The sequence below is a fragment of the Trachypithecus francoisi genome, unplaced genomic scaffold (genome assembly GCF_009764315.1).
Source record: "Trachypithecus francoisi isolate TF-2019V2 unplaced genomic scaffold, Tfra_2.0 Lachesis_group8, whole genome shotgun sequence".
Taxonomy (NCBI): domain Eukaryota; kingdom Metazoa; phylum Chordata; class Mammalia; order Primates; family Cercopithecidae; genus Trachypithecus; species Trachypithecus francoisi.
Window position 1 is genome coordinate 68,569,365 of NW_022681473.1, and position 25,930 is coordinate 68,595,294.

At 38.1% G+C, this 25,930-nt stretch overlaps 1 protein-coding gene across 1 annotated transcript in view; it reads right to left on the minus strand.

Moving 5' to 3' along the window:
* The window catches only part of RSF1 (remodeling and spacing factor 1), a 167,156-nt gene that overhangs the window by 12,838 nt on the left and 128,388 nt on the right, over nt 1–25,930 (minus strand). Inside the window, exons 8-14 of the mRNA XM_033205901.1 lie at nt 21,088–21,192; nt 19,016–19,095; nt 13,044–13,098; nt 11,328–11,437; nt 5,510–5,577; nt 3,904–4,111; nt 2,166–2,386 (exon numbers count right to left, since the gene is read on the minus strand). Of these exons, the coding sequence (XP_033061792.1) occupies nt 2,166–2,386; nt 3,904–4,111; nt 5,510–5,577; nt 11,328–11,437; nt 13,044–13,098; nt 19,016–19,095; nt 21,088–21,192 (847 nt within the window). The remainder of the gene's footprint in view (nt 1–2,165; nt 2,387–3,903; nt 4,112–5,509; nt 5,578–11,327; nt 11,438–13,043; nt 13,099–19,015; nt 19,096–21,087; nt 21,193–25,930) is intronic.

Sequence of the window (25,930 nt, forward strand, 5' to 3'; positions counted from 1 at the left end):
TTGCCATGTAGGCCAGGCTGGTCTTGAACTCCTGGCCTCAAGTGATCTGCCTGCCTCAGCCTCCCAAATTGCTGGGATTACAGGTGTGAGCCACCATGCCCGGCCTAAATGTTTTATACTTTTTTAGAAATAGTCCTTATTGCAATTGACCTACAGCTACCTGGTCAGGTACACAGTTGCCATGACTGCTCTTCTTGGTAGACGGCTACCACAAATCTGCCTCCTGATAATCTGCTGTTCTACGTGTGGCTATAGTCATAATGTATTGCAGAGATTAAGCCCTCTAACCAAAGAAAACTCATGAATCTGTTCCACATAAATACAGAACTCAAGTTATATTTTTGACTTTTCTCCATAAAGAATACAAATCTGCTAAATAAAGTACACAGACCTAAACTTGCAAAGCACTGCTAAATAGCATTGTTCCTGTCATCTCTGATCAATAAACCAGAGTGAGGCTATTGCATTATGTCACTGCTGTTTTTCAGAATGTTAAATTCCACCAAAGTACTATATTCAAGCTTGCTATTCTTTCATGGATTTCAAACATCTCAAAATGGCTTGCCAATAGGTTGAAGTGGTTCTCACTGGCCAAATTTCAGACAAATGGAGCCTAAATAGTGATGGGAATGTAGTATATCCACTGATCAGAATAAGAATCCATGAGTATACATTGACATAAATAAATAAACATACGGAGAAGGGAAATGTTCTTCCTTACAGAACAACAATAAATAAATATAACAGACATGACAGAGTTAGAATTATCCACAGAAACTAAAACTAGTAGGTGAAATATAAGGAACAGGATATTTAAATAGTCTCAAATTCCCACAAATTACTTATTAATTATAAGGAAAAATAATAAAGAGACTCAGAAGATGCAACATTCTCTGTGCTATTCCTGCCATAAATGCATAATCTGAATCTTATCACAAGGAAACAAAAGAAATCCAAACTGAGAAACATCTTACAAAACAACTAGTATGTACTCTTTAAAATATCAAGATCAATGAGACAAAATTTGAGGAACATTCCAGATTAATAGAGACTAAAGAGATGTGAATAAACACATAGCCCTGGAATGGATCCTGGGTTAGGAAAAGAATAAAGAGATATAAAGAATAATATGGAGATACTTGATAAAAATTTGAATGTGTACTGTTAATTAGGTAATAGCATTATATCAATGTTAAAATATCTGAATTTGGTAACTGCACTGTGGTTATGTAAGAAAATGTCCTTGTTCTTAAGAAATAATCACTGATAAAGCGGCATGATATTATCATCACTTATTTAGACAGTTTAGGAAAAAAGATAAATAAAACCAAAAAACCCCCACAAAGATTGCCAGAGTCTGATACTCATATCTATGGTTCTTCTCCAGTAAGATGACACTTATCCAGTAAGTAAATGCGTGTTCCAGTAAGATAAGCACGCATTTCTTTTAGTGGCTGAGCCTCTATTTACTCACTTAATAAGGATAAGCATACTCTATAACAACATCAACTACTGTTAATCTGTAAAAACTACTCAACACTGACTGTGGTCTAAATGAGAATTAACTTATATTCTTCTCTCTCCAGCAGCTGGGCATCTGATGGAAATGTTCACAGTTTATTGAAAATGATTTCCAAGAAACCCTGTGAAGATGAAGGTTTAGGCATGGAAACATGTGACAACCAAGGAGTCATCACAATCCTACTAGGCATCTGATATGAAGTTAACATATCAATCTGTATGTATTTTCTCAGATGTGCTTTCTATGAGAAAAATTTAGTCAGAAATAAGTCTTAGGAACAGAATTTTAAGAACTCTTAACTCCAGCAGTTGTAAGAATTTGTTGAGCTGGCCGGTGTGCTGGCTAGTGCCTATAATCCCAGCACTCTGGGAGGCCAACGCGGGCAGATCACCTGAGGTCGGGAGTTTGAGACCAGCCTGGCCAACATGGAGAAACCCCGTTTCTAAATACAAAATTAGCCAGGCATGGTGGTGCATGCCTGTAATCCCAGCTACTTGGGAAGCTGAGGCAGGAGAATCGCTTGAAACCGGGACGCAGAGGTTGCGGTGAGCTGAGATGGTGCCATTGCACTCCAGCATGAGCAACAAGAAAAAAAAAAGAATTTGTTAAGCTGAGGTATCATATGGATACGGATTATTTTTACCAGAGTCTCTACTATTCTCCTCAGATTCCTCCTCTTCATCATCATCAGAATACTTTTTCTTTGGGGTCTTTCTTCGCAAACGCCTGCTCTGCCTCATTGGCCGAGAGGGGTGTCGCCTCAGTCTACGGCTACAAAAGTCAGTGTCACTGTCATCATTAGATGGTGGATCTTCTTCACTTTCATCTGGGTTTTCATCAGACACAACAAACTCATCTTGAGATCTGTCCAAGAGAAACCAGATAAAATACAATGGTATTTAGAAGAGTGAACCCATTTTTTAAGAGTACTAAGTTCAAATTCTAGTGAGCCCAGTGAATCATTAAGTATAGTGCAACATATCCAGATAATTGTATCAAATGCCCTATTTATAAAATGGGGAAAATGTTTTGCCCCCTATCCTCTTAGGAGGGGTTGTAAACATGAATTAATGTTGATTTCTCTACTGCTTTGACCTCTTGAGATGTCCCCCATGTTAAATTCAACATATTCAAAAGTGAATTCATTATTTCCCAATCTACTTCTCTCTTCTGTTCCCTGGCCTGGTATTTGGCGCCATCACTTATCCAGTAACTCCAACCAGAAACGTAGTATTTATCCTAACTTTTCCCTTTTCATTGATCATATCTAATCAATTACTAATTTCTCTAGAGTCTATCTCTTAAAAGATAATATCTCAAACCTGATCTCTTCTGTTTTCAGCTTTTCATACTCACCTAAACTACAAAAGCAACTCCATAAATAGTTTCTCTAATATCTGGTCTCATTTCCCCTCAATCTATCCTCCAAATGAATGCCCGGATGAATCTTTCTGAAGCATAAATCTCACATTAATTTTGTGTTTAAAACCCTTCACTGGTTTTTGTATAATTTTCAGGATAAAGTCAAAACACTTATGCATGACTAATAAAACACTCCCTAATCTGGTTCTTTTTATCACTTTGCCACATCTCCAGCAGGGCACTCTCTACTTCATCCCCTTATTCCTGCTATCCTGAGCCAACAGGAGTTTCCCAAACATTCCATGACATTTTATGGCTTGTTGTCTTGGACATAAAACTTCTATGCTTATAATACCTTTTTCTTATCCTGCTTTTAGTCCCACACTTGTTGATTCCAAATATTTATTCTTCAAATTTCAGATCAAGCTTTACTTTTACTTTAAGCTAACTTTCCTCTGTACCCTAATTTATCTTTCCCTGTATTTTAGTAGCAGTTACGCAGAATGATTTTTTTTTGTGGTTTATATGCTTGTTTCCTCTTCTAATAATCTGAAAGGAGAAACTCTGCGGTATTGTTTCAATTCCAACTCTGCATAGAAGCCTTTCTTGATCTTCTATACTGGATTACTTGTCCCAAGTCCAACTCCTATGAGTCATGAGAGGATAATATCTAATTACTTATTTATTTTTCACATAGGACTGGAAACCCCTCATGGACCTGGCAGAAGGTGGCAGAGGTACAGAGAAAGCTCTTGACAAATCAAAGTTTAATTGTAGTCAGTAAAATTTAAATATAATTTTGAATGTTAAACAACCATAAATCTATTTTCTGTTCTAAATTTTAAAAACGGGCCAAAATTAGTATTCTCGAATTTGCTTTAAATATCCTGAAAATAAACAGAGCTAGTCTATGGACATGAAGAAGAAAACCCTCATTACAGCACGGGCAAGCCTCTCTGCTAGTCCAGTCCTGTTCCTGCTGGTATCTAGGGATTGGGGTCTAATGGGAGACCACGCACCCATCACTGATCTTGAATTCGTCCTCGCTCTCTTCTTCATCCAGGTTGCTATCACTGTCCAGATCGTTTAAACGCCGGCGTTTCTTCCTTCGAGCAGCAGCTGCCCTCTGGGGTCGTTTATTTTCTTTTCTTTCTTCATCCAAAATAGTAGAGATGTCTTTCCCACGATGACCTGTGATGGTGGAGATATCTTTTCCTCGGCCAACTCCTGAGTTTGGAGGAGGGAAGTTCAGGGGGAGAAAAATATGTGTTTATTAAAAGCTTCCCTTTAATTTCTAGAGACAGTCCTTATTCATGCTTAGCAGCTCTTCATTTCTTTATTTTCTTCCTACAAATATGCAGTTTTCTCATGACTTCAGCTGACAGAGGTCTCAGAGTTTTAGCATTCGTTTATCCTACTGAATACAAGTTTACTATGTAGGGAACCTCTTGTTTTTTAAATTTTTATATAATTCACACACCATAATATTCACCCTCTTAAAGTGTGCGATTCAGAGGTTTTCAGTATAGTCACAAAGCTGTGCCACCATCACCACTAACTAACTCCAGAACATTTTCATCACCCAAAAAAGAAACCTCATACCTATGAGCAGTCACTCAAGAATCTCTTCTTGAAAGCTGTCTTTTGGACAAGGCTTTAGAAAGAGGCCAATAGAGTTTTTAAAAACAGTGTTTACAGGACAGAAAAAGCGAGATTTCAGCAGCAAAGATGTACAAGACAAACATTTCTGGAAAAGCCTTAAACGACCTACTTATCAATCTTTTCCAGAGTTTTCATAATAACTAAGTAGAAACCAGAATGTTCCATATTGGAGCATTGGCTAATAGTGCTTTAATTAAATTACCTTCAAGTTCTTCTATTTTTTTTTTTTTTTTTTTTTTGAGACGGAGTCTCGCTCTGTCGCCCAGGCTGGAGTACAGTGGCCGGATCTCAGCTCACTGCAAGCTCCGCCTCCTGGGTTTACGCCATTCTCCTGCCTCAGCCTCCCGAGTAGCTGGGACTACAGGCGCCCGCCACCTCACCTGGCTAGTTTTTTGTATTTTTTAGTAGAGACGGGGTTTCACCATGTTCGCCAGGATGGTCTCGATCTCCTGACCTCGTGATCCGCCCGTCTCGGCCTCCCAAAGTGCTGGGATTACAGGCTTGAGCCACCGCGCCCGGCCTAAGTTCTTCTATTTTAATGCCACTTACTGAAGACTATGAAACTAAGAAACCAATTTTTAATAGGTTAACTTAAATTTTGGTTTAAATTATTTTGGTTCTGATTATCCATAATTGTTGAGACTTTGTAGTCTCAAAGACAACACAAAAGTTTCCTCAGTTTTCTATATGGAATCAGAAGTAAATTTTTTAACCTATGTAGGAACATCAATGTTATATATCAGGTTGTAAAACAAAACTGCTTTAAAAGTAATTAGTAAGATCTGAGTCTATACACTGACGTTGTGTCCACAAATTACTCTAAATCTGAGACAACTAACATCAGTATTAATCATAATACACACTGGGAAAGAGAATAAAAAAATATGCTCACTGTACTAATTTGGCACCTGAATGAACTTCTTGGCAGAGTTCTATAAAGAAGAGAGAATGACAAACACATACCTCCTCCATCGGCCTCTTTGATATCATCTTCAATAGCTTCATCAATTGCTTCATCAAACTCATCAAATCTAAAATATATACAATGATCACATTATAGCCTGTCCTGGTTTTTTTTTGTTTGTTTGTTTAATTATTTTTATTTATTTATTTATTTTTGAGATGGGGTCTTGCTCTGTCACCAGGCTGGAGTGCAGTGGCACCATCTCGGTTCATTGCAACCTCTGCCTCTCGAGTACCTGGGACTACAGGCATGCGCCACCACACCTAGCTAATTTTTGCACTTTTAGTAGAGATGGGGTTTCACCATTTGGCCAGAATGGTCTCCATCTCTTGACTTCGTGATCCGCCCGCCTCGGCCTCTCAAAGTGTTGGGATTACATGCGTGAGCCACCACACCCAGCGGCCTTTTATTTTTAAAGATTACCTTTAGCAGATGTCTGTTACTGTCTGATTGTTTATGTCCCCTCAAAATTCACATGTTGAAATAATAAATCTCAAGGTGACGGTATTAGGAGGTGGGGTCTTTGGCAGAGCCCTCATGTATAAGATTAGTGCCCATATAAAAGAAGCCAGAGAGAGACCCTTTGTTTCTTCCACCATATGGGGTTACAGTGAGAAGATGGCCATCTACGAAGGAGAGGGCCTTTACTAGGCATTAGGTCTACCCTAAAGAGTCCCTTCATCCCTTCTGTGATTAAGAACACCCTAGAAAGTGCCACCTATGAACCAGAAAGCAGGCCCTCACCAGACACTATACTTGCCAGTGCCTTGACCTTGGACTCCCTAGCTTCTAGAACCGTGAGATATAAATTTCTGTTGATTATAGGTTATCCAGTTCAAGGTTATTTTGTGATAGCAGTCAAATTGGACTGAGGCAATGTCAGCAAAAATTTTTATAAAGGGCCAGATGGTAAATATTTTAGGCTTTTCAGACAATGCAGTCTTTGTTGTAACTACTCAACTCTGCTACTGTAGTGCAAAGCAGCTACAGACAACATGTAAGTAAATGATACAGATGTGTTTCAATAAAACTTTATGAGCATTAAAATTTGAATTATAGGTAATTTCCATATAATTTTCACAGGATATTATTTTTCTTTTGATCCTTTTTTTCAAGCATTTATAAAAACCACTTTGAGGTCATGTTGTACAAAAACTAGAAGAGAGCTGAATTGGGCCCACAGGCCATCATTTGCCAACTCCTAATTATACAAATCACATGGCAAAGTAAGTAAAATAAAATTACAGTTCCATAAATACTATTAAGTCCTAATAATATGTCTGGGCACAGTGGTTTACATCTGTAATCTCAGCACTTTGGGAGGCCAAGGCAGGTAGATCACTTGAGCCCAGGAGTTCAAGACCAGCCTGGGCAACATGGTGAATCCCTGTCTCTATAAATAATACAAAAAATTAGCTGGGTGTGTGGTGTGTGCCTGTAGTTCCAGCTACTTGAGGGGCCGAGACAAGAGGATTGCTTGAGCCTAAGAGGCAGGGGATGCAGTAAGCGGAGACTGTACCATTGCACTCCAGCCTGGGGGACAGAGTGAGACCCTGTCTCAAAAAAAAAAAAGTCCCAATAATAGGGCTATATTATTACTGCTAATGAAAATTATATTATTACTAAAATTCATACATGAAAGGTTAAAATTTTAGAACTAGGTAAAAGTACTTCTTGAAGCTGTTTACCTTGACTTAAAGAAAAGGATCAAGACTAAAGGATTCCTAAGATTTCTTCACATATAAAATGCCTTTTACTTCAGGGCTCAGCCAAATCTCAAAACAAGTTATGAAGTAACTTGTGTAAAACTATGCTAAAAATGGTAATTACTAGCCATGTGTGGCTATTTATATTTAAATTCATTAAAATTTAAAATTCTGTTCCTCACTAGATATAATTCAAGTATTTAATAGTCACATATGGCTATGGTCACTGTATCAGACATCAAAGAAATAGAACACTTCCATCACCAGAGTATATTATATTGAAGAGGGTGGGATTACGAGCACACAATGGATTAACAACAGCATCAGAACTAAAAGCTGGGGCTGGGTGCAGTGGCTCAGCACTCTTGGTAGGCTGAGGCAGGAGTATAACTTGAGCCCAGGAGGTTGAGACCAGTCTGGGCTATATGGTGAGACCCTGTTATCTACAAAAATTAAAAATTAAAAACATTAGCCAGGTATGGTGATGTGTGCCTGTAGTCCTAGCACTCTGGGAAGCTGAGGCAATAGGACTGCTTGTGCATAGGAGTTCCAGGGCTGCAGTGAGCTGTGATATGCCACTGCACTCCAGTCTGTGTGACAGAGTGAAACCCTGTCTCAAAAAACGAAAAAAAGACTAAAAGCTGGAGGCTGGGAGTGGTTGTATACACCCATAGTCCCAACTACTTGGGAGGTCGAGACAGTAGGATGGCTTGAGTCCATAGTCCCAACTACCTGGGTGTCTGAGGCAGTTGGATGGCTTGAGCCCAGGAGTTGGGAGTCTAGTCTAGGAAACATAACAAGACCCCATCTCTAAAAACTAAATATCTGGCCTTCATAGAGTATATAATTTCAAAGGACTCATAAATTTCAGATGGAGAGCTCTTCTTTTACAATGTAATTTTTACTGGTTGCATAGTATCTCATCTTACACATGCACCATATTTAGTCAAAACAGTTTATTTCCAATTTTTCACAACTGCAATATTTTGAGAATAAGGTAGCTGTAGTGCGGATTTTTCCTAAGTTCTGGGAAAGTAAAACTCAGCACATCCATTCATTAGGGTAGAATAGCAGATACAGATAAAGCCAGATGCCAGATGCAAAGTTAACTGAAAACAGCGTTTGTCCTGAGGACAGGGTGCAGCTGTAAGGTGGCATAATAACCTATTTCTTTGAGTGACTACTTTCTTACTGAGAAATTTGTTTGCTAAAATCAAAGACCACCAGAACTTCAGGCATCTGAAACTATTTCAGAAAGAATGAAACATTCCACTCTTGCCTTAATGATAATCTAAGAAATTTTTAATGCAACTAAACAGTCTTGATTTATATCCCAGATGCAGATAAAAGATAAAAGATGCAGATAATCAGATAAAAGATTTCTGAACACAACACTCCATGTATCTATATTCCCTCGGTCTTGGTTGTCTCATCTGTGATGGTGGATTAACATAGATTATCCCTTTAAGCTCTAAAATTATATACGAGTAAAATAGGAATTTAGGGTAAACTATGTTTTTTCGTATAAAATGTGTTATGTAATGCATTTATTTTATACTCTACCTAGTTCCAAAATGACTGACATATTACAAAACAACTCAAACATGATATGTATTTCATTCATACATGCTTATGTGCAATTTCCTTCCTTCTCTTCCTTTCCTTCCCTCCTCCCTGCCACCCTCTCTCTTACAGAGTCTATGATGCCCAGGATGGTCTTGAACTTCTGGACTGAAACGATCCTCCTGCCTCAGTCTCCCAAAGTACTGGGATTTCAAGTGTAAGCCACCATCCCCAGCTAATTTATGTGTAATTTCATTTGTGAGAAACACTAGGTGAACGCAGAAAACTGCACCTAGCTGAACTGAGTTGCACAGCAATCTACAAAACACACATACCCAAGACATCTACCAGTAACAACAGTTCACTTTGTGTTATAAACTATAGCCTTTTGCAAGTGATGTTATACTTTTCTGATTTCAGATAAACCTCCTTCTGCCACCACACCATAATTTACAAACTGCAATTCTCTGCTTCCACAGACAAGCTTCAGGTCTTTTCTCAGTATAAAATGCCATAGTTAATGTAGTATTTATGTATTTCTTACTTATTTAACGTATGTCAAATGGTGCTCTCAATTTTTAGTATATTCCTATCTTTTTTAATGCATTGCCAATGAAGTCTTTAATGTATGTCTCTAACCCCATATTTTCCATAATCCCTATGGTTTTTCCTGTATAATTTTGCACAGCATGGTGATTTTTAAAAATACATGTTATGTCGCAGCAGAACTGACTTTACATTTGCACTTTCCATCTGTCAGCTTTGACTTCATACATATAGAAGAATACTTTTTATTTTTTGAAGTGTTTTTTTAAAGACTAGGATGGGCACTATTCCCGTGTACATGAGATTTTACCCTAACTGATTCTACCATATTTTTATAAAGTTTTAACACTAACAATAGAGGCAAATTCCTCCATGATTACTGATGCAAGTTTATAAATAAGAAGCAAGTTCAAAGTTAAGAGTTTTATAAAATCCACTGTTTTCCTTTTCCATTTCCAGTTATTCAAGTTAAAAAAACTGCTTTGGTGTTATCCCAGATTTTAGAAGCTGTAGGCCGAAAAATGATCTAAAATAACTAAAATATAATTTATTTATTATTTGAATGAGACAGCATGATTTAGTGGAAAGAACACTAGACTGGAAGAGAGGGTTTTAGAAGATAAGGTTTCTAGGATTAGCTACTAACAATGACCATGGAAAAATCTCCTTTTCTGGTGTCTCTGGTGTTAAAAGGTAAACCAGGTAATATTTACTGATTCTTTCACTAGGTACTAACGAAGCATTAACTATCTGACAGCACTATGCTAGGTATAGGGGACACAAGTCCATGTAAAAGAGACATGGTTCTTACCTTCATGCTAACAATCTAGTGATGATGAAAAATGTTAGTAAGTCATCACAACCACACTCATTACAATTATAAGTGCTTTCAGGGAAAAGAACTGGTTGCTATGAAGGCATATAATGGGGGGATTTCATATAGAGGAGGTTAACAAGCTAAAACTGAAAAGGAAATTGCAGGTAAACAGTATGTACAAAGGGACTAAAAGGAGATGCAGCAAATGCAGAGAGTGTAAGGGAGAATGTGGTAAGACAGAGTTGGAGAGGGAAGTAGAGATGAGACTATGCAGTGACTTACTGGCCTTGTTAAAAGTATCAATGCTTGGCCAGGTGTCGTGGCTCACACCTGTAATCCCAGCACTTTGGGAGGCTGAAGCAGGCGGATTACAAGGTCAAAAGATTGAGACCATCCTGGCCAACATGGTGAAACCTCATCTCTACTAAAAATACAAAAATTAGCTGGGCATGGTGGTGGGCGCCTGTAGTCCCAGCTACTTGGGAGGCTGAGGCACGAGAATTGCTTGAACCCGAGAGGTGGAGGTTGCAGTGAGCGGAGATGGCGCCACTGTACTCCAGCCTGGTGGCAGAGCAAGACACCATCTCGGAAAAAAAAAAAAAAGGAACAATCCTTATCCCAAGAGCTATGGAAATCTGACAAACTATATTAAAGCAAAAAGAGGATGACATGAACAGATTTACATTTGGAAAAGATTACTCTGCTCTAAAATTCTATGACTAGACCGGGCATGGTAGTTCATGGCTATAATCTCAGCACTTTGGGAGGCTGAGGAGGGCAAATTACCTGAGGTCAGGCGTTCGAGATCAGCCTGGCCAACATGGTGAAACCTGTCTCCACCAAAAATACAAAAGAAATTACCCAGGCGTGGTGGTGGGCACCTGTAATCCCAGCTACTTGGGAGGCTGAGGCAGGGGAATCACTTGAACCCGGGAGGTGGAGGTTGCAGTGAGCTGAGATTGTGCCATTGCACTTCAGCCTGGGCGATAAGAGCGAGACTCAGTCTCAAAAAAAAAAAAAAAAAAAAAGAAAAAAAATTCTATGACTAAAGATGGAAGGCAAGAAATATATATATATACAACTGCTAATAATCAGCATGATAGGAAAAGCATATACTTCTGGATCATGCCGTGTACTTGCAAAATAAATCCTCTTTCACTGTAGACATTTCCACACATTTCATACCTGTAACTTATACATTTCCTTGTTCTCGTTGACCTCCTTTCAAGCAAGTTTGCTTTGGATTTTTTTGAATCTTTTTTCTTTTCTTCTTGATCTTCAGAAAAGTCTGGCTCCTTAAAAAATATGATAATAAGCATCGAGGTTATTCCTTATAACAGAACAAAGTTCCTTGGGATAAACAGTTTTTTTTTTTTTTTTTTTTTTTGAGACGGAGTCTTGCTCTGCCACCCAGGCTGGAGTGCAGTGGCCGGATCTCAGCTCACTGCAAGCTCCGCCTCCCGGGTTTACGCCATTCTCCTGCCTCAGCCTCCGGAGTAGCTGGGACTACAGGCGCCCGCCTCGTCGCCCGGCTAGTTTTTTGTATTTTTAAGTAGAGACAGGGTTTCACCGTATTAGCCAGGATGGTCTCGATCTCCTGACCTCGTGATCCGCCCGTCTCGGCCTCCCAAAGTGCTGGGATTACAGGCTTGAGCCACCGCGCCCGGCCGGGATAAACAGTTTTGTAATCTCCATCTAGGTAGCACATGTGAAAGGTCTGAAAAAGTTCGAGATGATTCCCTCTAGAAGTGAATAAACATGGCAACACTGAGTATACAGATTAAAAAGAATGCTGGTGATTAAAGGATGAAATCCTTCTGTATTAAAATTCTTATGCTTTTGTGAGTTTACAACCAGTACTTGTTTTAAAACAGTCATGATGAATTTTTTCCACTGATATATCTTTTAACAAATAATTAAACTTGCAACAGAAGATGTTCAACAGGTATGATGCACGAATGAAAGATTTAGAAGAAAGGGGTTGCTACTCAAGGAAATAACTTGACAGGCCATTTAAGCTTGTGATTTAATTAAGCCGGAATGAAATTATTTTTACACATTTTTACAAATTACAAAAATTTACAAACTATGTAAATTACAAAACCACATTATATGCACTTTCACTCATGATATATACACCTTAGTTATAAATTAGACTAACAAATGCAAAACAAAGGTAATCCTTCAAAAAACCCAAACTGTGATGAACAATACAAACTGAAGTTTTCAACAATCCCCAAAGTAAAAATTAAAAATCAAATCTCTCCTAACTATTCTTTAGTCATTTTACATAAACAGCATGCGAAACAAGCTAACAACACATTATAAAGTTCAGGGTAAAAACAGGAAACATACTCCAAAGGTAAAAGCTGTAAGTTTAGTTTAGATGTGATATCACATTTTGGAGTTACCTGCATACATAAAATTTCAATCATGAGGGATTATGGATGATTTCTCAAAGGTCTTAAATTTCCATTTTTAATACTGGTATATCATAGATTTAAAACCACCGTCCAGGCGCAGTGGCTCACACCTATAATCCCAGCACTTTGGGAGACCGAGACGGGGGGATCACCTGACGTCAGGAGTTCGAGACCAGCCTGGCCAACATGGTGAAATCCTGTCTCTACTAAAAATACAAAAAATTAGCCAGGTGTGGTGGCGGACACCTGTAATCCCAGCTACTCAGGAGGCTGAGGCAGGAGAATTGCTTGAACCCAGGAGGCAGACACTGCAGTGAGCAGAGATTACGTGCCATTGCACTCCAGTCTGGATGACAAGAATGAAACTCCTTCTCAAAATAAATAAATAAATAAAACCACTAACATTACATAAGGTGGGTAAAATTTTAGAGCATTATGACAATCTCCCATTTAAAAATATTACAAATCAGAAACTTACTTGTGGAGGAATGATGTTTTCAATACTGATACCGACATACACCAAGCGTTCTTTTCTTTAGGTGAAAAACAAACAAAATACATGAGATTTGCTGAAAATAAAATTGTTACATAAACATCATGAATACACACAATGTTAAAATTACAATTTCATGTTAATAGCAGAGGGTAAGTCACAGAAATGTTAGCTATTATTTACTTATTTATTTAGAGATAAGGTCTCACTCTCTTGCCCAGGCTGGAGTGCGGTGGTGCAATCTCAGCTCACTGCAACCTCCACTTCCCAGGTTCAAGTGATTCTCCTGCTTCAGCCTCTCAAGTAGCTGGGATTACAGGTGAGCGCCACCACAACTGGATAATTTTTGTATTTTTAGTAGAGATGGGGTTTTGCCATGTTGGCCAGGCTGGTCTCAAAATTCCTGGTCTCAAATTCCACCCACCTTGGCCTCTCAAAGTGCTGGGCTTATAGGCGTGACCACTGCTCCTGGCCCATGTTAGCTATTAAGTATAAAACTTTAATATAGTATTAGTATGTGTGGGGAGCTCAACATTTCCTAGGGTTAAGATAACAATATAACAATATCTTTCAGAAATGACTTACATTGGTCAAATAAAACCTATAACTGAAATAAGACAAGCAACTCCATAAAGAGTTATGCTATGACGAGTTAATACGATTAGATGGAAAGCCACCTTTGATTAGACAAATTAGATCTTTGTTATGCTGGAGAAAGTTTTTAGTAATATTTCGGGTGTATGTATTAACATTTATAATCTCATGGTAATAAATACTGCTATAAAAATTATGTAAACAAAACCATATCAAGGTCCCAGTGAATGACACTGAGACCATTCATTCCTTCCTGTTGAAAGAGAAAAAAGCAATGCAGACATATAGCTCTGCTCTAGAAGGCCATAACTGAAGATGACTATAGCCAGGAAATGAAGACTTGAGCCAATGACATCTCCACAGTTTCATTTCCAAGAAACAAACCTTTGCTGATTTAAATTAAATTATATATAAAAAAACAGCAGGATGGCTGGGTGTGGTGGCTCATGCCTGTAATCCGAGGCACAAGGTCCCTTGACACTAGGAATTCAAGACCAGCTGGGCAACATAGTGAGACGCCTGTTTCTATAAAAATTAAAAAAATAAAAATTGGCCAGGTATGGTGGCACACACCTATTGTCCCAGTTACTCAGAAGGCTGAGATGGGAAGATTACTTGAACTCAGGAGTCTGAGGTTGCAGTGAGTTTTGATCACGCCACTGTACTCTAGCCTGGGTATCAAGAGTGAGACCCTGTCTCTTATTTAAAAAAAAAAAAAAATGCAGGTGTTTTCCCTGGTTCTCCCAAAGTTAATCCAATTCAAGGACAGCTGAGCTCTGACATGCCTCTGTATGTTAAATTGAACTGAACTGAAATAGTAACCATTCTGTCTCCCTCTGCTTGTAATGTTCCTTATATAAGGATATTAACGTATCCAGCTGGCTAGGTCTTTTAGAGTGCAGCCTTTAGTGCCCTTCTAACAAGAATATTCATGGTCTTTTTAGAGATAGATTGTGATGCTATTAAAACCAGTATGTTTAAAAATCATTCAGTGGACTTCTAAAACATCACAGAGCATCACACCATCAGGTCTGTAGACAGTTGCTGGTCAGCCACTAAATACTCACTGAAATTTACATCCATCCCTCTTTTCCACAAGACTGTAGAGACCTCTAAGGTAAAGACCACATTATATACTTCCTCATTCGATTACACTCATTGGCATAAAGTAGGTACCCAATACATGTTGCTTAAATGTTGAATGAATGCATAAACAAGGGTTGCTTAGGGAGCAAATAGGGAGTAAAATGCTCTTGTATTATGACACAGGGAGTAAGTATGGCTCTAAGCTGCTAGGATGAATGCTAAATAAGTTATTTCACAGATTTTTTAGAAGTGAATATAAGTGCTTACTTTAGAAAACTGAATGACGATGGCTAGAATTTACAGCTAGTATTTATTTTAGAAACACATATTTTGCTGTTTAGAGCTCCTAAGATTCATATATATATGTGTGTATACATGCACACACACACACATACATGTATTCTAGGAACTATAAACAGCAACAGCTTTGTTAACCAGATTATTAGGGAGAATCAGCAAACACCAACAACAATTGGTTAACTGGCTCTGTGCCAGACTGGTCTTCCTGTAATAGTAACTTTCCTCTCCTTTTTATACACAATCTGAGAACTTAGTATGTGATATAAAGTCATAATTACAGACGTCCTCTTAAAGGATGACATTTAAAGCTGGGTGTGGTAGCTCACGCCTGTAAACCCATAGTTTTGGGAGGCCAAGGTGGGCAGATCACTTGAGGCTAGGCATTCGAGACCAACCTGGCCAACATGGCAAAACCCTATCTGTACTAAAAAATACAAAAATTAGTCAGGCGTGTGGTGTGTGCCTGTGGTCCAAGCTACTCAGGAGGCTGAGGTGGGAGGATCGCTTGAAGGTGGGAGGCAGAGGTTGCAGTGATAGCACCACTGCACTCTAGCCTGGATGACAAAGCGAGGCTCTGTCTCCAAAAAATAAAAAAGATGCCATTTAAATAAAGAGGATTACCTAGAGTAGGAGAGAAAGTAAAGGAACTAGTAAATTGGAGACAGTAATATAAACAAATATTGTGGCATACTTTAAAACATAAATTTCTAAAAATCAAAATATTTCATAATTGCAGTGGCATATCCGATAGTATATGAGGCTGTTTTCAAAATTTTTCACCAGGCTTTTATACATATAAATGGTATATGCATCAAAGGGGTCCAAAGAATAAGCAGATAAGACATTCTTAGTGGTTTACATTCTTGGCTTTTAGAAAGAATACATTCTCAGCTGGGAGTAGTGGCTCATGACTGTAATCCCAGCACTTCGCGAGGCCAAAGTAGGTGGATCACTTGAGGTCAGGAGTTCAAGACCAGCCTGGCCAACATGGTGAAATCCCCGTCTCTACTAAAAATACAAAAATTAGCTGGGCATTGTGGTGTGTGCCTGCAATCCCAGCTACTAGGGAGGCTGAGGCAGGAGAATCGCTTGAGCCCACGAGGCGGAGGCTGCAGTGAGCTGAGACTTCACCACTGCACCTGAACTCCAGCCTGAGTGACAAAGTGAGACTCCGTCTCAAAATAAAACAAAACAAAACTCTCTTCCTTAGTGGGTGAGCCTATTAGCTATCTACATTTTTGAGACAAGTCAGCTTCAGGACATGGGAAAACCACTAATTTCTGAAAAGGATAAGCAAATTTGAGCAAGATGGAGGCAAAGGAAAAATCTAGTTTTTATTTGTGATTTAATTTAAATATTTTTAGTTATAGCTTTTGCAGTGTCAAAAATAAAAACAAGAGAAACAACACATCAAAATAATCCTAGTAATTTCATACAGGATCATTCTTTATTTTTTAAAAATGTTTTTGGAAGATATTCCAAATATCTGAAACACAAGCAGTTTACGGAAATAACCCAGGGTTTAGCTGGGTGTGGTGATGGGCACCTGTAGTCCCTGCTACTTGGGAGGTTGGGGCAGGAGCATCCCTTGAGCCCAGGAGTTCCAAGACCAGCCTGGGCAACATAGTGAGACCCTGTGTTCAAAAAAAAAGAAAGAAAGAAATAACCTAGCATTTCTCAATTCAAAGTACTTTTATGTCCTAGTCAGTTTGAGAGATTAACTTGCCTTTAAACTAAGTAGCATCCATTACGAGCCAGAGTGCTCAAACTGGGTAGTAAAAAAAACAAAACCTTTAGGTTCTGGAGGCCAAATCCATTATTATGGTTCACCTTTGCACAAGGTAAAGTGAGAGGATCATGGGACAAGCTGATTGCCTTAAGGCAAGCTAAATTTGGAGGGCAAGACTATGAGTCAGGGGATATACAGTAAAGAAGTAGCAAATGAAGGTAAAATCAGGAGATAATACTTAGATTTCCTCAATCATACTAGTGTATAAATGGGCATCAAGTCCTACAGATTAATCCTCTGAAAATTCTCTCTAACACCTTCACCTTATTATCACAATGCCTGGCCTGATTCAGGCCTCTCAGGTTTGCTATTCCAACAGTCCCAACTCTAATTCATTCTTCTGTTACCAGAGCATTTTTTTCTGAAATAAACATATACTTACCTATGTCTCCTTTGATGGCCGCCCCACTTACTATAGAGAGTAAGTCAAATTCCCCAGCCTGGAGAGCTATTCGGAATTTGGCCTTACTCAGCTTTTACAAAAATCTATCTACTACCACTCATCTACTATCACTTTTACACTTTGCCTTTGTTCATGTTTGTGCTCTTTGTCTGAAATACGTTCATCGGTATAACCTGAATTTATCTTCCAATGCCTCTCCTGAGAACCCCAAATCCTATGGGAAATAAAATGCTTTTCCACCATGTTCTTGTATTGCTTTTAATATACCTCCACTTTTCTACTTTATTGTATCATTGGTTCATATGTCTGTATTCTCTAATAGAAGGTGAGTTCCATGTAAACAAGAGCTTTGTTTTTGATCTTTCCTCTTCAGTTAGGTACACAGTAGGTGAAAATGAATGTTTAGAAATAGATTAATTAAAGAAGGTACAAATAAATATAAACTATTGTCCTGATTCTGAATCCCCTTTTAAAGATTAGGCTCAAGTTCAGTCTTAAGAACTTCATCTAAGAACCCTTCTCCAGGCTGGGCAGGGTGGTTCACACCTGTAAACCCAGCTCTTTGGGAGGCCGAGGCGGGTGGACCACAAGGTCAGGAGTTGGAGACTAGCCTGGCCAAAATGGTGAAACCCTATCTCTACTAAAAATACAAAAATTAGCGAGGTGTGGTGGTGGGCACCTGTAGTCCCAGCTACTCAGGAGGCTGAGGCAAAAGAATCACTTGAACCCGGGAGGAGTGAGCTTGCCGGGAGCCGAGATTGTGCCACTGCACTCCAGTCTGGGTGACAGAGCGAGACTCCGTCTCAAAAACAAAACAAAACAAAAAAAGCCTTCTCCAATTGCTTTAGACCACCATCGCAATGCTATATTGAGAAGAGGGCATCTCTTATAGTTAGTAGGACACAATTCAGCATTTAATACTCTTTATTTCACCAATGTTAGCTGTCCACCCAAGGAGATGACAGGGATAACTAAATTATAGATCAGTTCTTATAGTTTTCTTGTATTCTCTACAATACTTAGTTATGGACACACCCTCCACAATACTTGGGCCAATATTTATTCAGAGAAGGTTCTGACAAATACTTCATTCGTTTATTTATTTATTTTGAGACAGAGTCTCACCCTTGCCCAGGTTGCAGTGCAGTGGCATTCACTGCAACGATTCTCCTGCCTCAGCCTCCGAGTAGTTGGGACCACAGGTGTGAGCCACCACGCCCAACTAACTTTTGTATTTTTAGGAGGGACAGGGTTTCACCATGTTGGCCAGGCTGACCTCAGGTGATCCGCCTGCCTCGGCCTCTCAAAGTGCTGGGATTACAGGCGGGAGCCACCATGCCCAGCTAGTTCTCATAAATACTTCAGATCAAAAGTTGGCAAACATTTCCTGTAAAAGGAAAGATAATAAGCATGCAAGCGTGGCAGGTCATAAGGTCTCTGTTGCAACTACTCAATGCTGCTGTCGTAGGGCAAAAGCAGCCACAGACAATATATAAACAAATGAGCAAGGTTGTGTTCAATAAAACTTTATTCACAGACAATAAAATTTGAGTATCATATGATTTTCATGTGTCATGGAATATGATTCTAGCTTTTCCCCCCAATCACTTAAAAACATAAAAAACATTCTCAGTCAGCAGGCAGTACAAAAACAAAAGCAGGCTGGATTTGGCCCACAGGCCACAGTATGCCAATCCTTGTTTTAGATGGATCCATTTATCCATACAGTGAAACAATTCTGCTCTCATATTCCCAAACAAAACATTAACACACATATAAAAATACCTTCGTTCGGCACGCTCTTTCTTCTTTAAGGCAACATCCAAATCCTGCAACTGTTCCTCTAATTTTTCACAGAGCAGTTTCTGAAGAAGCAAAATAGATAAGGGTCATTTTAAACAACTTGTAGCAATCATTTATTACATACATGTTAACTTCATGGGTAGTGTGCTCTGAGAGCTGGAAAGGGACCACACAGTAAGTGAACAATGAAGCTTTTCTTGTGTTTAATCAAATAAAAGGTGCCTCAGCATCCTTTGAACAGAAGATGAGCACAGTACCTTTGAAATAAAGCACACATTAAAGAAACATACAGTTTTGCCAAAAGAAACGCATTCTGTATCTATTCTACTGGCAATCATCAATGTTTAAAATAGCATTTGGTTCAATATGTGTATGCAACAGTGATTATACTTTTTAAAAAAGATTCAAAGATGTTTTAAAGGGAGAAGGTTATATGTACGATAAAACATAATGATGCCAAAAACTATTTTTTAAAAAAAGAGACTGGGCTGGTGTGAGTGCAGTGGTATTTACAACTAATTGATCACAACCAGTTACAGATTTTTTTGTTCTTTCTCCACTCCTATTACTTCACTTGACTATCCTTAAAAAAAAAGAGAGACTAGAAAAAAAATATACAAACAATGCTACACAGTTACTGAGTCAAAACAGAGCTGAAAAATGTAATTGATAATAAAACTGTGCTAAGCCACAGAAGTCCATTTCACAGAAAAATGCATAAAGCTCATTACTTTAATTTAATTTAATTTAATTTAATTTAATTTTTTGAGATAGATCTCACTCTGTCACCCAGGCTGGACTACAATGGTACAATCTTGGCTTACTGCAACCTCTGTCTCCCATGTTCAAGTGATTCTGGTACCTCAGCCTTCTAAGTAGCGGGGATTACAGGAGTGTGCCACCATGCCTGTCCAATTTTTTTACTTTTAGTAGAGATGGGGTATCACCATGTTGGTCAGGATGGTCTTGAATTCCTGGCCTCAAGTGATCTGCCTGCCTTGGCCTCCCAAAGTGCTGAGATTATAGGCATGAGCCACCACGCCTGGCCAAACTTTTATCATTTTAAAAAAATAATTATTACTACTTTTAAATTTTTTAGAGATGGGGTCTTGCAATGCTGCCCAAGCTGGCCTCAAACTCATGGCCTTGAGTGATCCTCCTGCCTCAGTCTCCCAAGGAGCTGGGACTATAGCTATGTGTCACCATGCCTGGCTTAATCCATCATTTTTTTTTTTTTTTTTTTGAGACAGAGTCTTGCTCTGTTGCCAGGCTTGAGTACAATGGCGTGATCTCAGCTCACTGCAACCTGTCTCCCGGGTTCAAGCAATTCTCCTGCCTCAGCCTCCCGAGTAGCCTGGACTAAAGGCGTGCGCCACCACGCCTATATAATTTTTGTATTTTTAGTAGAGAGAGGGTTTCACCATGTTGGCCAGGATGGTCTCGATCTATTGACCTTGTATCCACCCACCTCGGCCTCCAAAAGTGCTGGGATTACAGGTGTGAGCCACTATGTCTGGCCTAATCTATCATTTTTAAGGCAAATGAAAGTAGGTTTGTGAGAGAAAAGTAACCAATGAGCACAGTAGCACAGAAATAACCTGATTCTTCAGCTTCCAAAATAAATTTGCCTAAGATAGAAGAGAAAGAGAATCTATGTTTCTCCTAACCCTGATAATACCATCTACAAAACTACTGACAAATACAAAGTAGGCAGAAACCAAAAAAGAGGATGAAACAAAGTGATACACAGGAAGAAACATACATCCTTCCTTCTACATATCTACACTTGGTGCTTTTTGTGCTTATAACGAATACAATAAAAAAACCGTTCATAATTTTACAAAACTTAGAGGGCTTCTGATAATTGCTTTGGAAAAAAAACAGAAAGAAAAACCTTAAAGCTATTAATAAAAGGTAGAAATCTAAACAGAGGTAAATACTATTTACACATTGCTTTGAAGGTTAAAAATATTCATTCAGTAGCTATTAAACAGTTATTATTAATTTGAGTACAAACTCAAAGACTAGGAAAGCAGAAGTGGGCGGGGTCTTACATGTTGGCAAGGTGGGCAGAACCATTCTCCATCTGGGATGATCATCAGAGGAGGGCGAAGGCAGGCAGTATGGTATCCACTATCGCAAGAGTCACACAGAAGAATCTGAAATAATCACACTGACGTCAACTTATGACTAAAATTAAATGACTCTTAGGTAAAAGACATTTCAGTATTTCTGAGTACTATACTGCAAAGCATTCTTTATTTGCATAAAGCTAATAAATAAAAAAGCTCTGATGATTAGGGATCTGACATACCAATATTTATTTATGTATTTGTTTGTTTGTTTGATGCAGTCTTGCTCTGTAGCCCAGGCAGGAGTGTAGTGGCGCAATCTTGGTTCACTGCAACCTCCGTCTCCCGGGTTCAAGCCATTGTCCTGCCTCAGCCTCCTGAGTAGCTGGGACTACAGGTGCCTGCCACGACACCTGGCTAATTTTTGTATTTTTAGTAGAGACGGGGTTTCACCACGTTGGTCAGGAAGGTCTTGATCTCCTGACCTTGTGACCCACCCACCTCGGCCTCCCAAAGTGCTGGGATTACAGGCGTGGGCCCACTGTGCCCAGCCCATGCTAATGTTTTAAAAAAACCTAAAAAAAAATTAAGCTACAAAATTTAGTTAAAAATAACGAGTCCTTTCTGACCTAGAGTTAGAATCCTTTTTCATTCAGCATATAGCCATAAAGGCTATAACAACATATTCTTTATAACAAAGTTTTAAAGCTCAAGTATCAAAGACTACCCTACTACACAGGATTTTTAAAACACAAAAAATGTCCATTTTAAACAGCATTTCAATTACTTACCTGTAAGAAACACTCATGGTTCTTTTTACCATGTAAATTCAAATAAGGAAGAGAATGAGGCATAGAAAAAGAATACAACTACATTCAGAACCGGCATGATATAACACAAAGGTTCGTAACATCACTTAGTCTTAGAGTTGCTTTATCGGTATTTGAGTTTAAGAGGACCAAGGTCTAAAAGTTAACATAGTATGCGTGAAAATGTTTAACTTAAAAGAAAACCTTTTATTTTTAAATAATTTTAGATTTACAGAAGAGTTACAAAGATGGTATAAAGTTCTCATATACCCTTCACCCAATTTTCAACACTGTTACCTCATATAACTATGGTACATTTATCAAAACTAAGAAATTAACATCAATACTATAAACTAAACAACAGGCTATTCAGATTTCACAAGTTTTTCCACTAATGTCTTTTGTTGAGTTTGAATCTTGGATATCACATTGCATTCAGTTATGTTTTATTAGTATCCCCCAGTACATAACTGTTTCTTGGTCCTTCTTTGTTTTCCTTGACCAACAGTTTGAAGAGTACTATAGTAGTCAGATATTTTTGGTAGACTGTCCTGAAATTTGAGTTTGTTTGATGTTTACTCATGATTAGACTGGGGTTCTGGGTTTTGGAGAAGAACTCACAGAGGTGAAGTGCCCTGCTCACTGCATTGTATCAGTGGATACATGTTATCAATATGACTTACTACTGCTGGTATTAACTTTGGTCACTTGGTTAAAGTAGTATCTGTTGGTTTTATCCACTGTAAGGTCACCTTCCACACTCTATTCTCATAAGTACAGCCCGCACTCAAGGGTAAGGGAATTAAGTTTTCTATAAGTATGAGTATCAAATAATTTGTGGATATATATTAAAATCTCAATAGTAATAAATCAATAAATTACTTGGGGGAAATGCACTGAAATTATGCCAGTATCTTCTGTCTCCTTAGAGTTCTGCTCACTAGTTTTAGCAATCGCTGGCATTTTGCTTGCAACCATTATTACTGTGGTGTTCTGATGGTGATTTTCTATCTCCCTTATGCCTTCTACATATGTTATTAGGAATTATTCTGTAAGGAAAATAAGTCCCTTCTTCCCCACATTTGTTTATTCCATTATTTATATCAATATGAATTAATGAATATTTATTTTAGTCTTTGGGTTACAATCCAAAGCTATCATTATTTAATTTGTTGTTGGAACTGTTCCAGCCATGGACACAATGGAAGCTCTTTCAGCTTGTCTCTTGTGTTCTTAGGACTTGCCTGCCTTTCTTTCTTTCTTTTTTTTGTTTTAAAGTACTTCCTTACTTTCTGGCACTACAGGATGTTTCAGGAACATCTTGTATTTTCCACGCCAAGCCTTAGAACCAACCATTTCTTCAAGAAGCCCTGGCTCCTTTACTGGATAATGGTACTTTGAAACCAAGATCTGGATGCTCTGAAAGCTCATTGCTACTGGCAACTACTTTTCATCTCTCTCAGAGGAGAGCGTTAAGATATATATGTATGTATACGTATACACATATATCTTTCTGTGCCTATATTAAAATAAACATGGAGTTCATGCTAATATCTCTAGTTCTAATCTACCATCATAGGGTTCATCATGGCTCCTATTATATGTGCTTTCTTTATTTGCTCAACCCTAGTACAGATGAAGTTTCTGCAATCCTAACCTGTACCATGGGTGTGGGAGGAGGCACACCATTACAATGCATCACCACTTGCTCCCTAGCCAGGGTTTGGTAGTTACATTAGTATTATACTGCCGGTATACAGTTGATTACATAGGCACATGTGGACTAACCTGGCCACCTAAATCCATTTATCACATAGTTTTATAAGACATAATCTAAATTTCAAATATCACAATTACAGGCAAACTTTCCGAATTTATTTCTAAAGTGAAGATTGTTTCTACTCTGCAGCAAAGTTAAAGTCTCACTAAATAAATACTACCATGTAAGATTTCCAAGTCTCAGATAATATTCCATTTATTTTGACTAAAACATCTGGAAAATCCCTTAAAGTTCTAAATTCATTTATACGTTTATTGCTTTTCTGCTGTTAAATTAAAGCTCAATTAAGACAAGGACTGTGTCTTTCTGGCTCAGCAGCATATTCTTACGACTTAACATATAATAGCTGCTTGATATTTTGACTTGACGTTTATCCTTAAGCACTTGGCATAAGAAATCTACCATATTTGGGATCTTCGGTTTCCAATGTCATTCACAATATAATTTCTGCTCACCCCATTTTACTTCTCATTTCTTCACATCAGTTCCTTACAGCAGTCATTGATGCCTTAGGTAAAATGCACTCTTTTAGTTTAAAGGGACATTAGAAAATGGTAAGGAGAGAACACAAGTGTTGCTTTTTTTCTTGATTTAGAAGGCAGAAAAAGACTACTATCTCAAATGTCCTCTTGGCCTTTCTCTGCATAAAAATATTGATTTAACTTGCATAGACCTTGATGATCATAAAATGCTTAGAGGAATCTTCTCATCATAATTTCAACATCTATTCTTCTCAGAGCTCATGTCATTCACTAGTTTTTACTTGAGCCCATAAAAACTATTGGGTTATGATAAACTTCATTGATAACACATTTAGTTTCCAGATATGATATTAACAGTAAGAAAGAAAAGAGTAAGTAAACCAGAATTAACTTTAACCCAGCACATAATATGTATCAGAAACGGTGCTAGGCAACTTTATATGAGCTGTTAAAAAAACACCCCTCAGAAGTATGTGGTGTGAGTCACACCTTACAATAAAGAAATCAAAATATAGAGAAGATAGCTCCTGATAAGTGGTATTCTGATAAGTAGGATCTGAATTCAGGATGTCTGGCCCTATGCTTTTCCCATCACATCATAACGCCTTGCAGGAAAAAAGAGCCTGGAGAACCACTCCTTAGGAATTTTCCAAACTTTAGAGGATCTCAAATGTTTCTGGTCCACACGATTCTACTCAGGTAGAAACATCTTTCTTTATATTTTCTTCTACTTAATAGCTGGAGTTTGCCTTTAAAGTAATATCTATTCAAAAGAACAGCACAGGTACATAGAATTAGGTATAACAAGGCTATTTCCTCAACAGACTCACTTATGAACTGCAAATTATATATACATTACATATACAGACATAGTATATAAAATAATTAGATATTGACTCTCCTGATTCAGGCAGCCTTTGAAGCACTTACTTCTTGGGGAAAAAAGCTCCCTATAAATGCAGTACGATTCTTTTTGGAATATATCTGGTCTATGATTTATCTCTTATAAATTAAAAGAAATTTTTTATGTTAAAAAAATTTTAGTGGGTATATAGTAGGTGTATATATTTATAGGGTACATGTGATGTTTTAATAAAGGCATCTAATGAGTAATAATCACATGGGGTTACTAGGGTATCCATCACCTCAACCATTCATCATTTCTTTATTTTAGAAACATTCCAATGCCGCTCTTTTGCCATTAAAAAAATTTAAAGCCCTACTACATTACTACTTGACTTAAATGTTTTTATAGGAAGGCAGTAAGGCCTTCAGGCCTAATTTACTTAAAGCTGGCACTTCAAAAATATCATTATAAAGTTACCTATTTATCTTACCTATTTATCTAACCATCCATGAGACAGGGTCTTGCCATGCTGCCCAGGTTGCATTTGAGTTCCTGGGCTCAAATTCTCCTACCTCAGCCACCTGAGTAGCTGCAACTACTGGCATGTGGCCACCATGCCAGGCAGAAATACCATTATAAAGTAACTTAAAGAGAAAGAAGAAAAACTTTAAAAGAACAAACTAAAAATACTTGAATACATTCATCAATTTGTGAGAAGAGATTAAGCTGTATTATTATGTAGAGGAAATATCAATGTATAAGCTAGGTAGAATGAAAGTAGGATCTTGATCACTGGCCTTGCTAGAATTAGGTTGTATGAGAAACAGAAATAAAGGTTACTCTGTAGCATGTAAGTTATCATTAAGAAATTCAAATCATGAAAAAACCCAGAAGAGTTAGCTGCTCT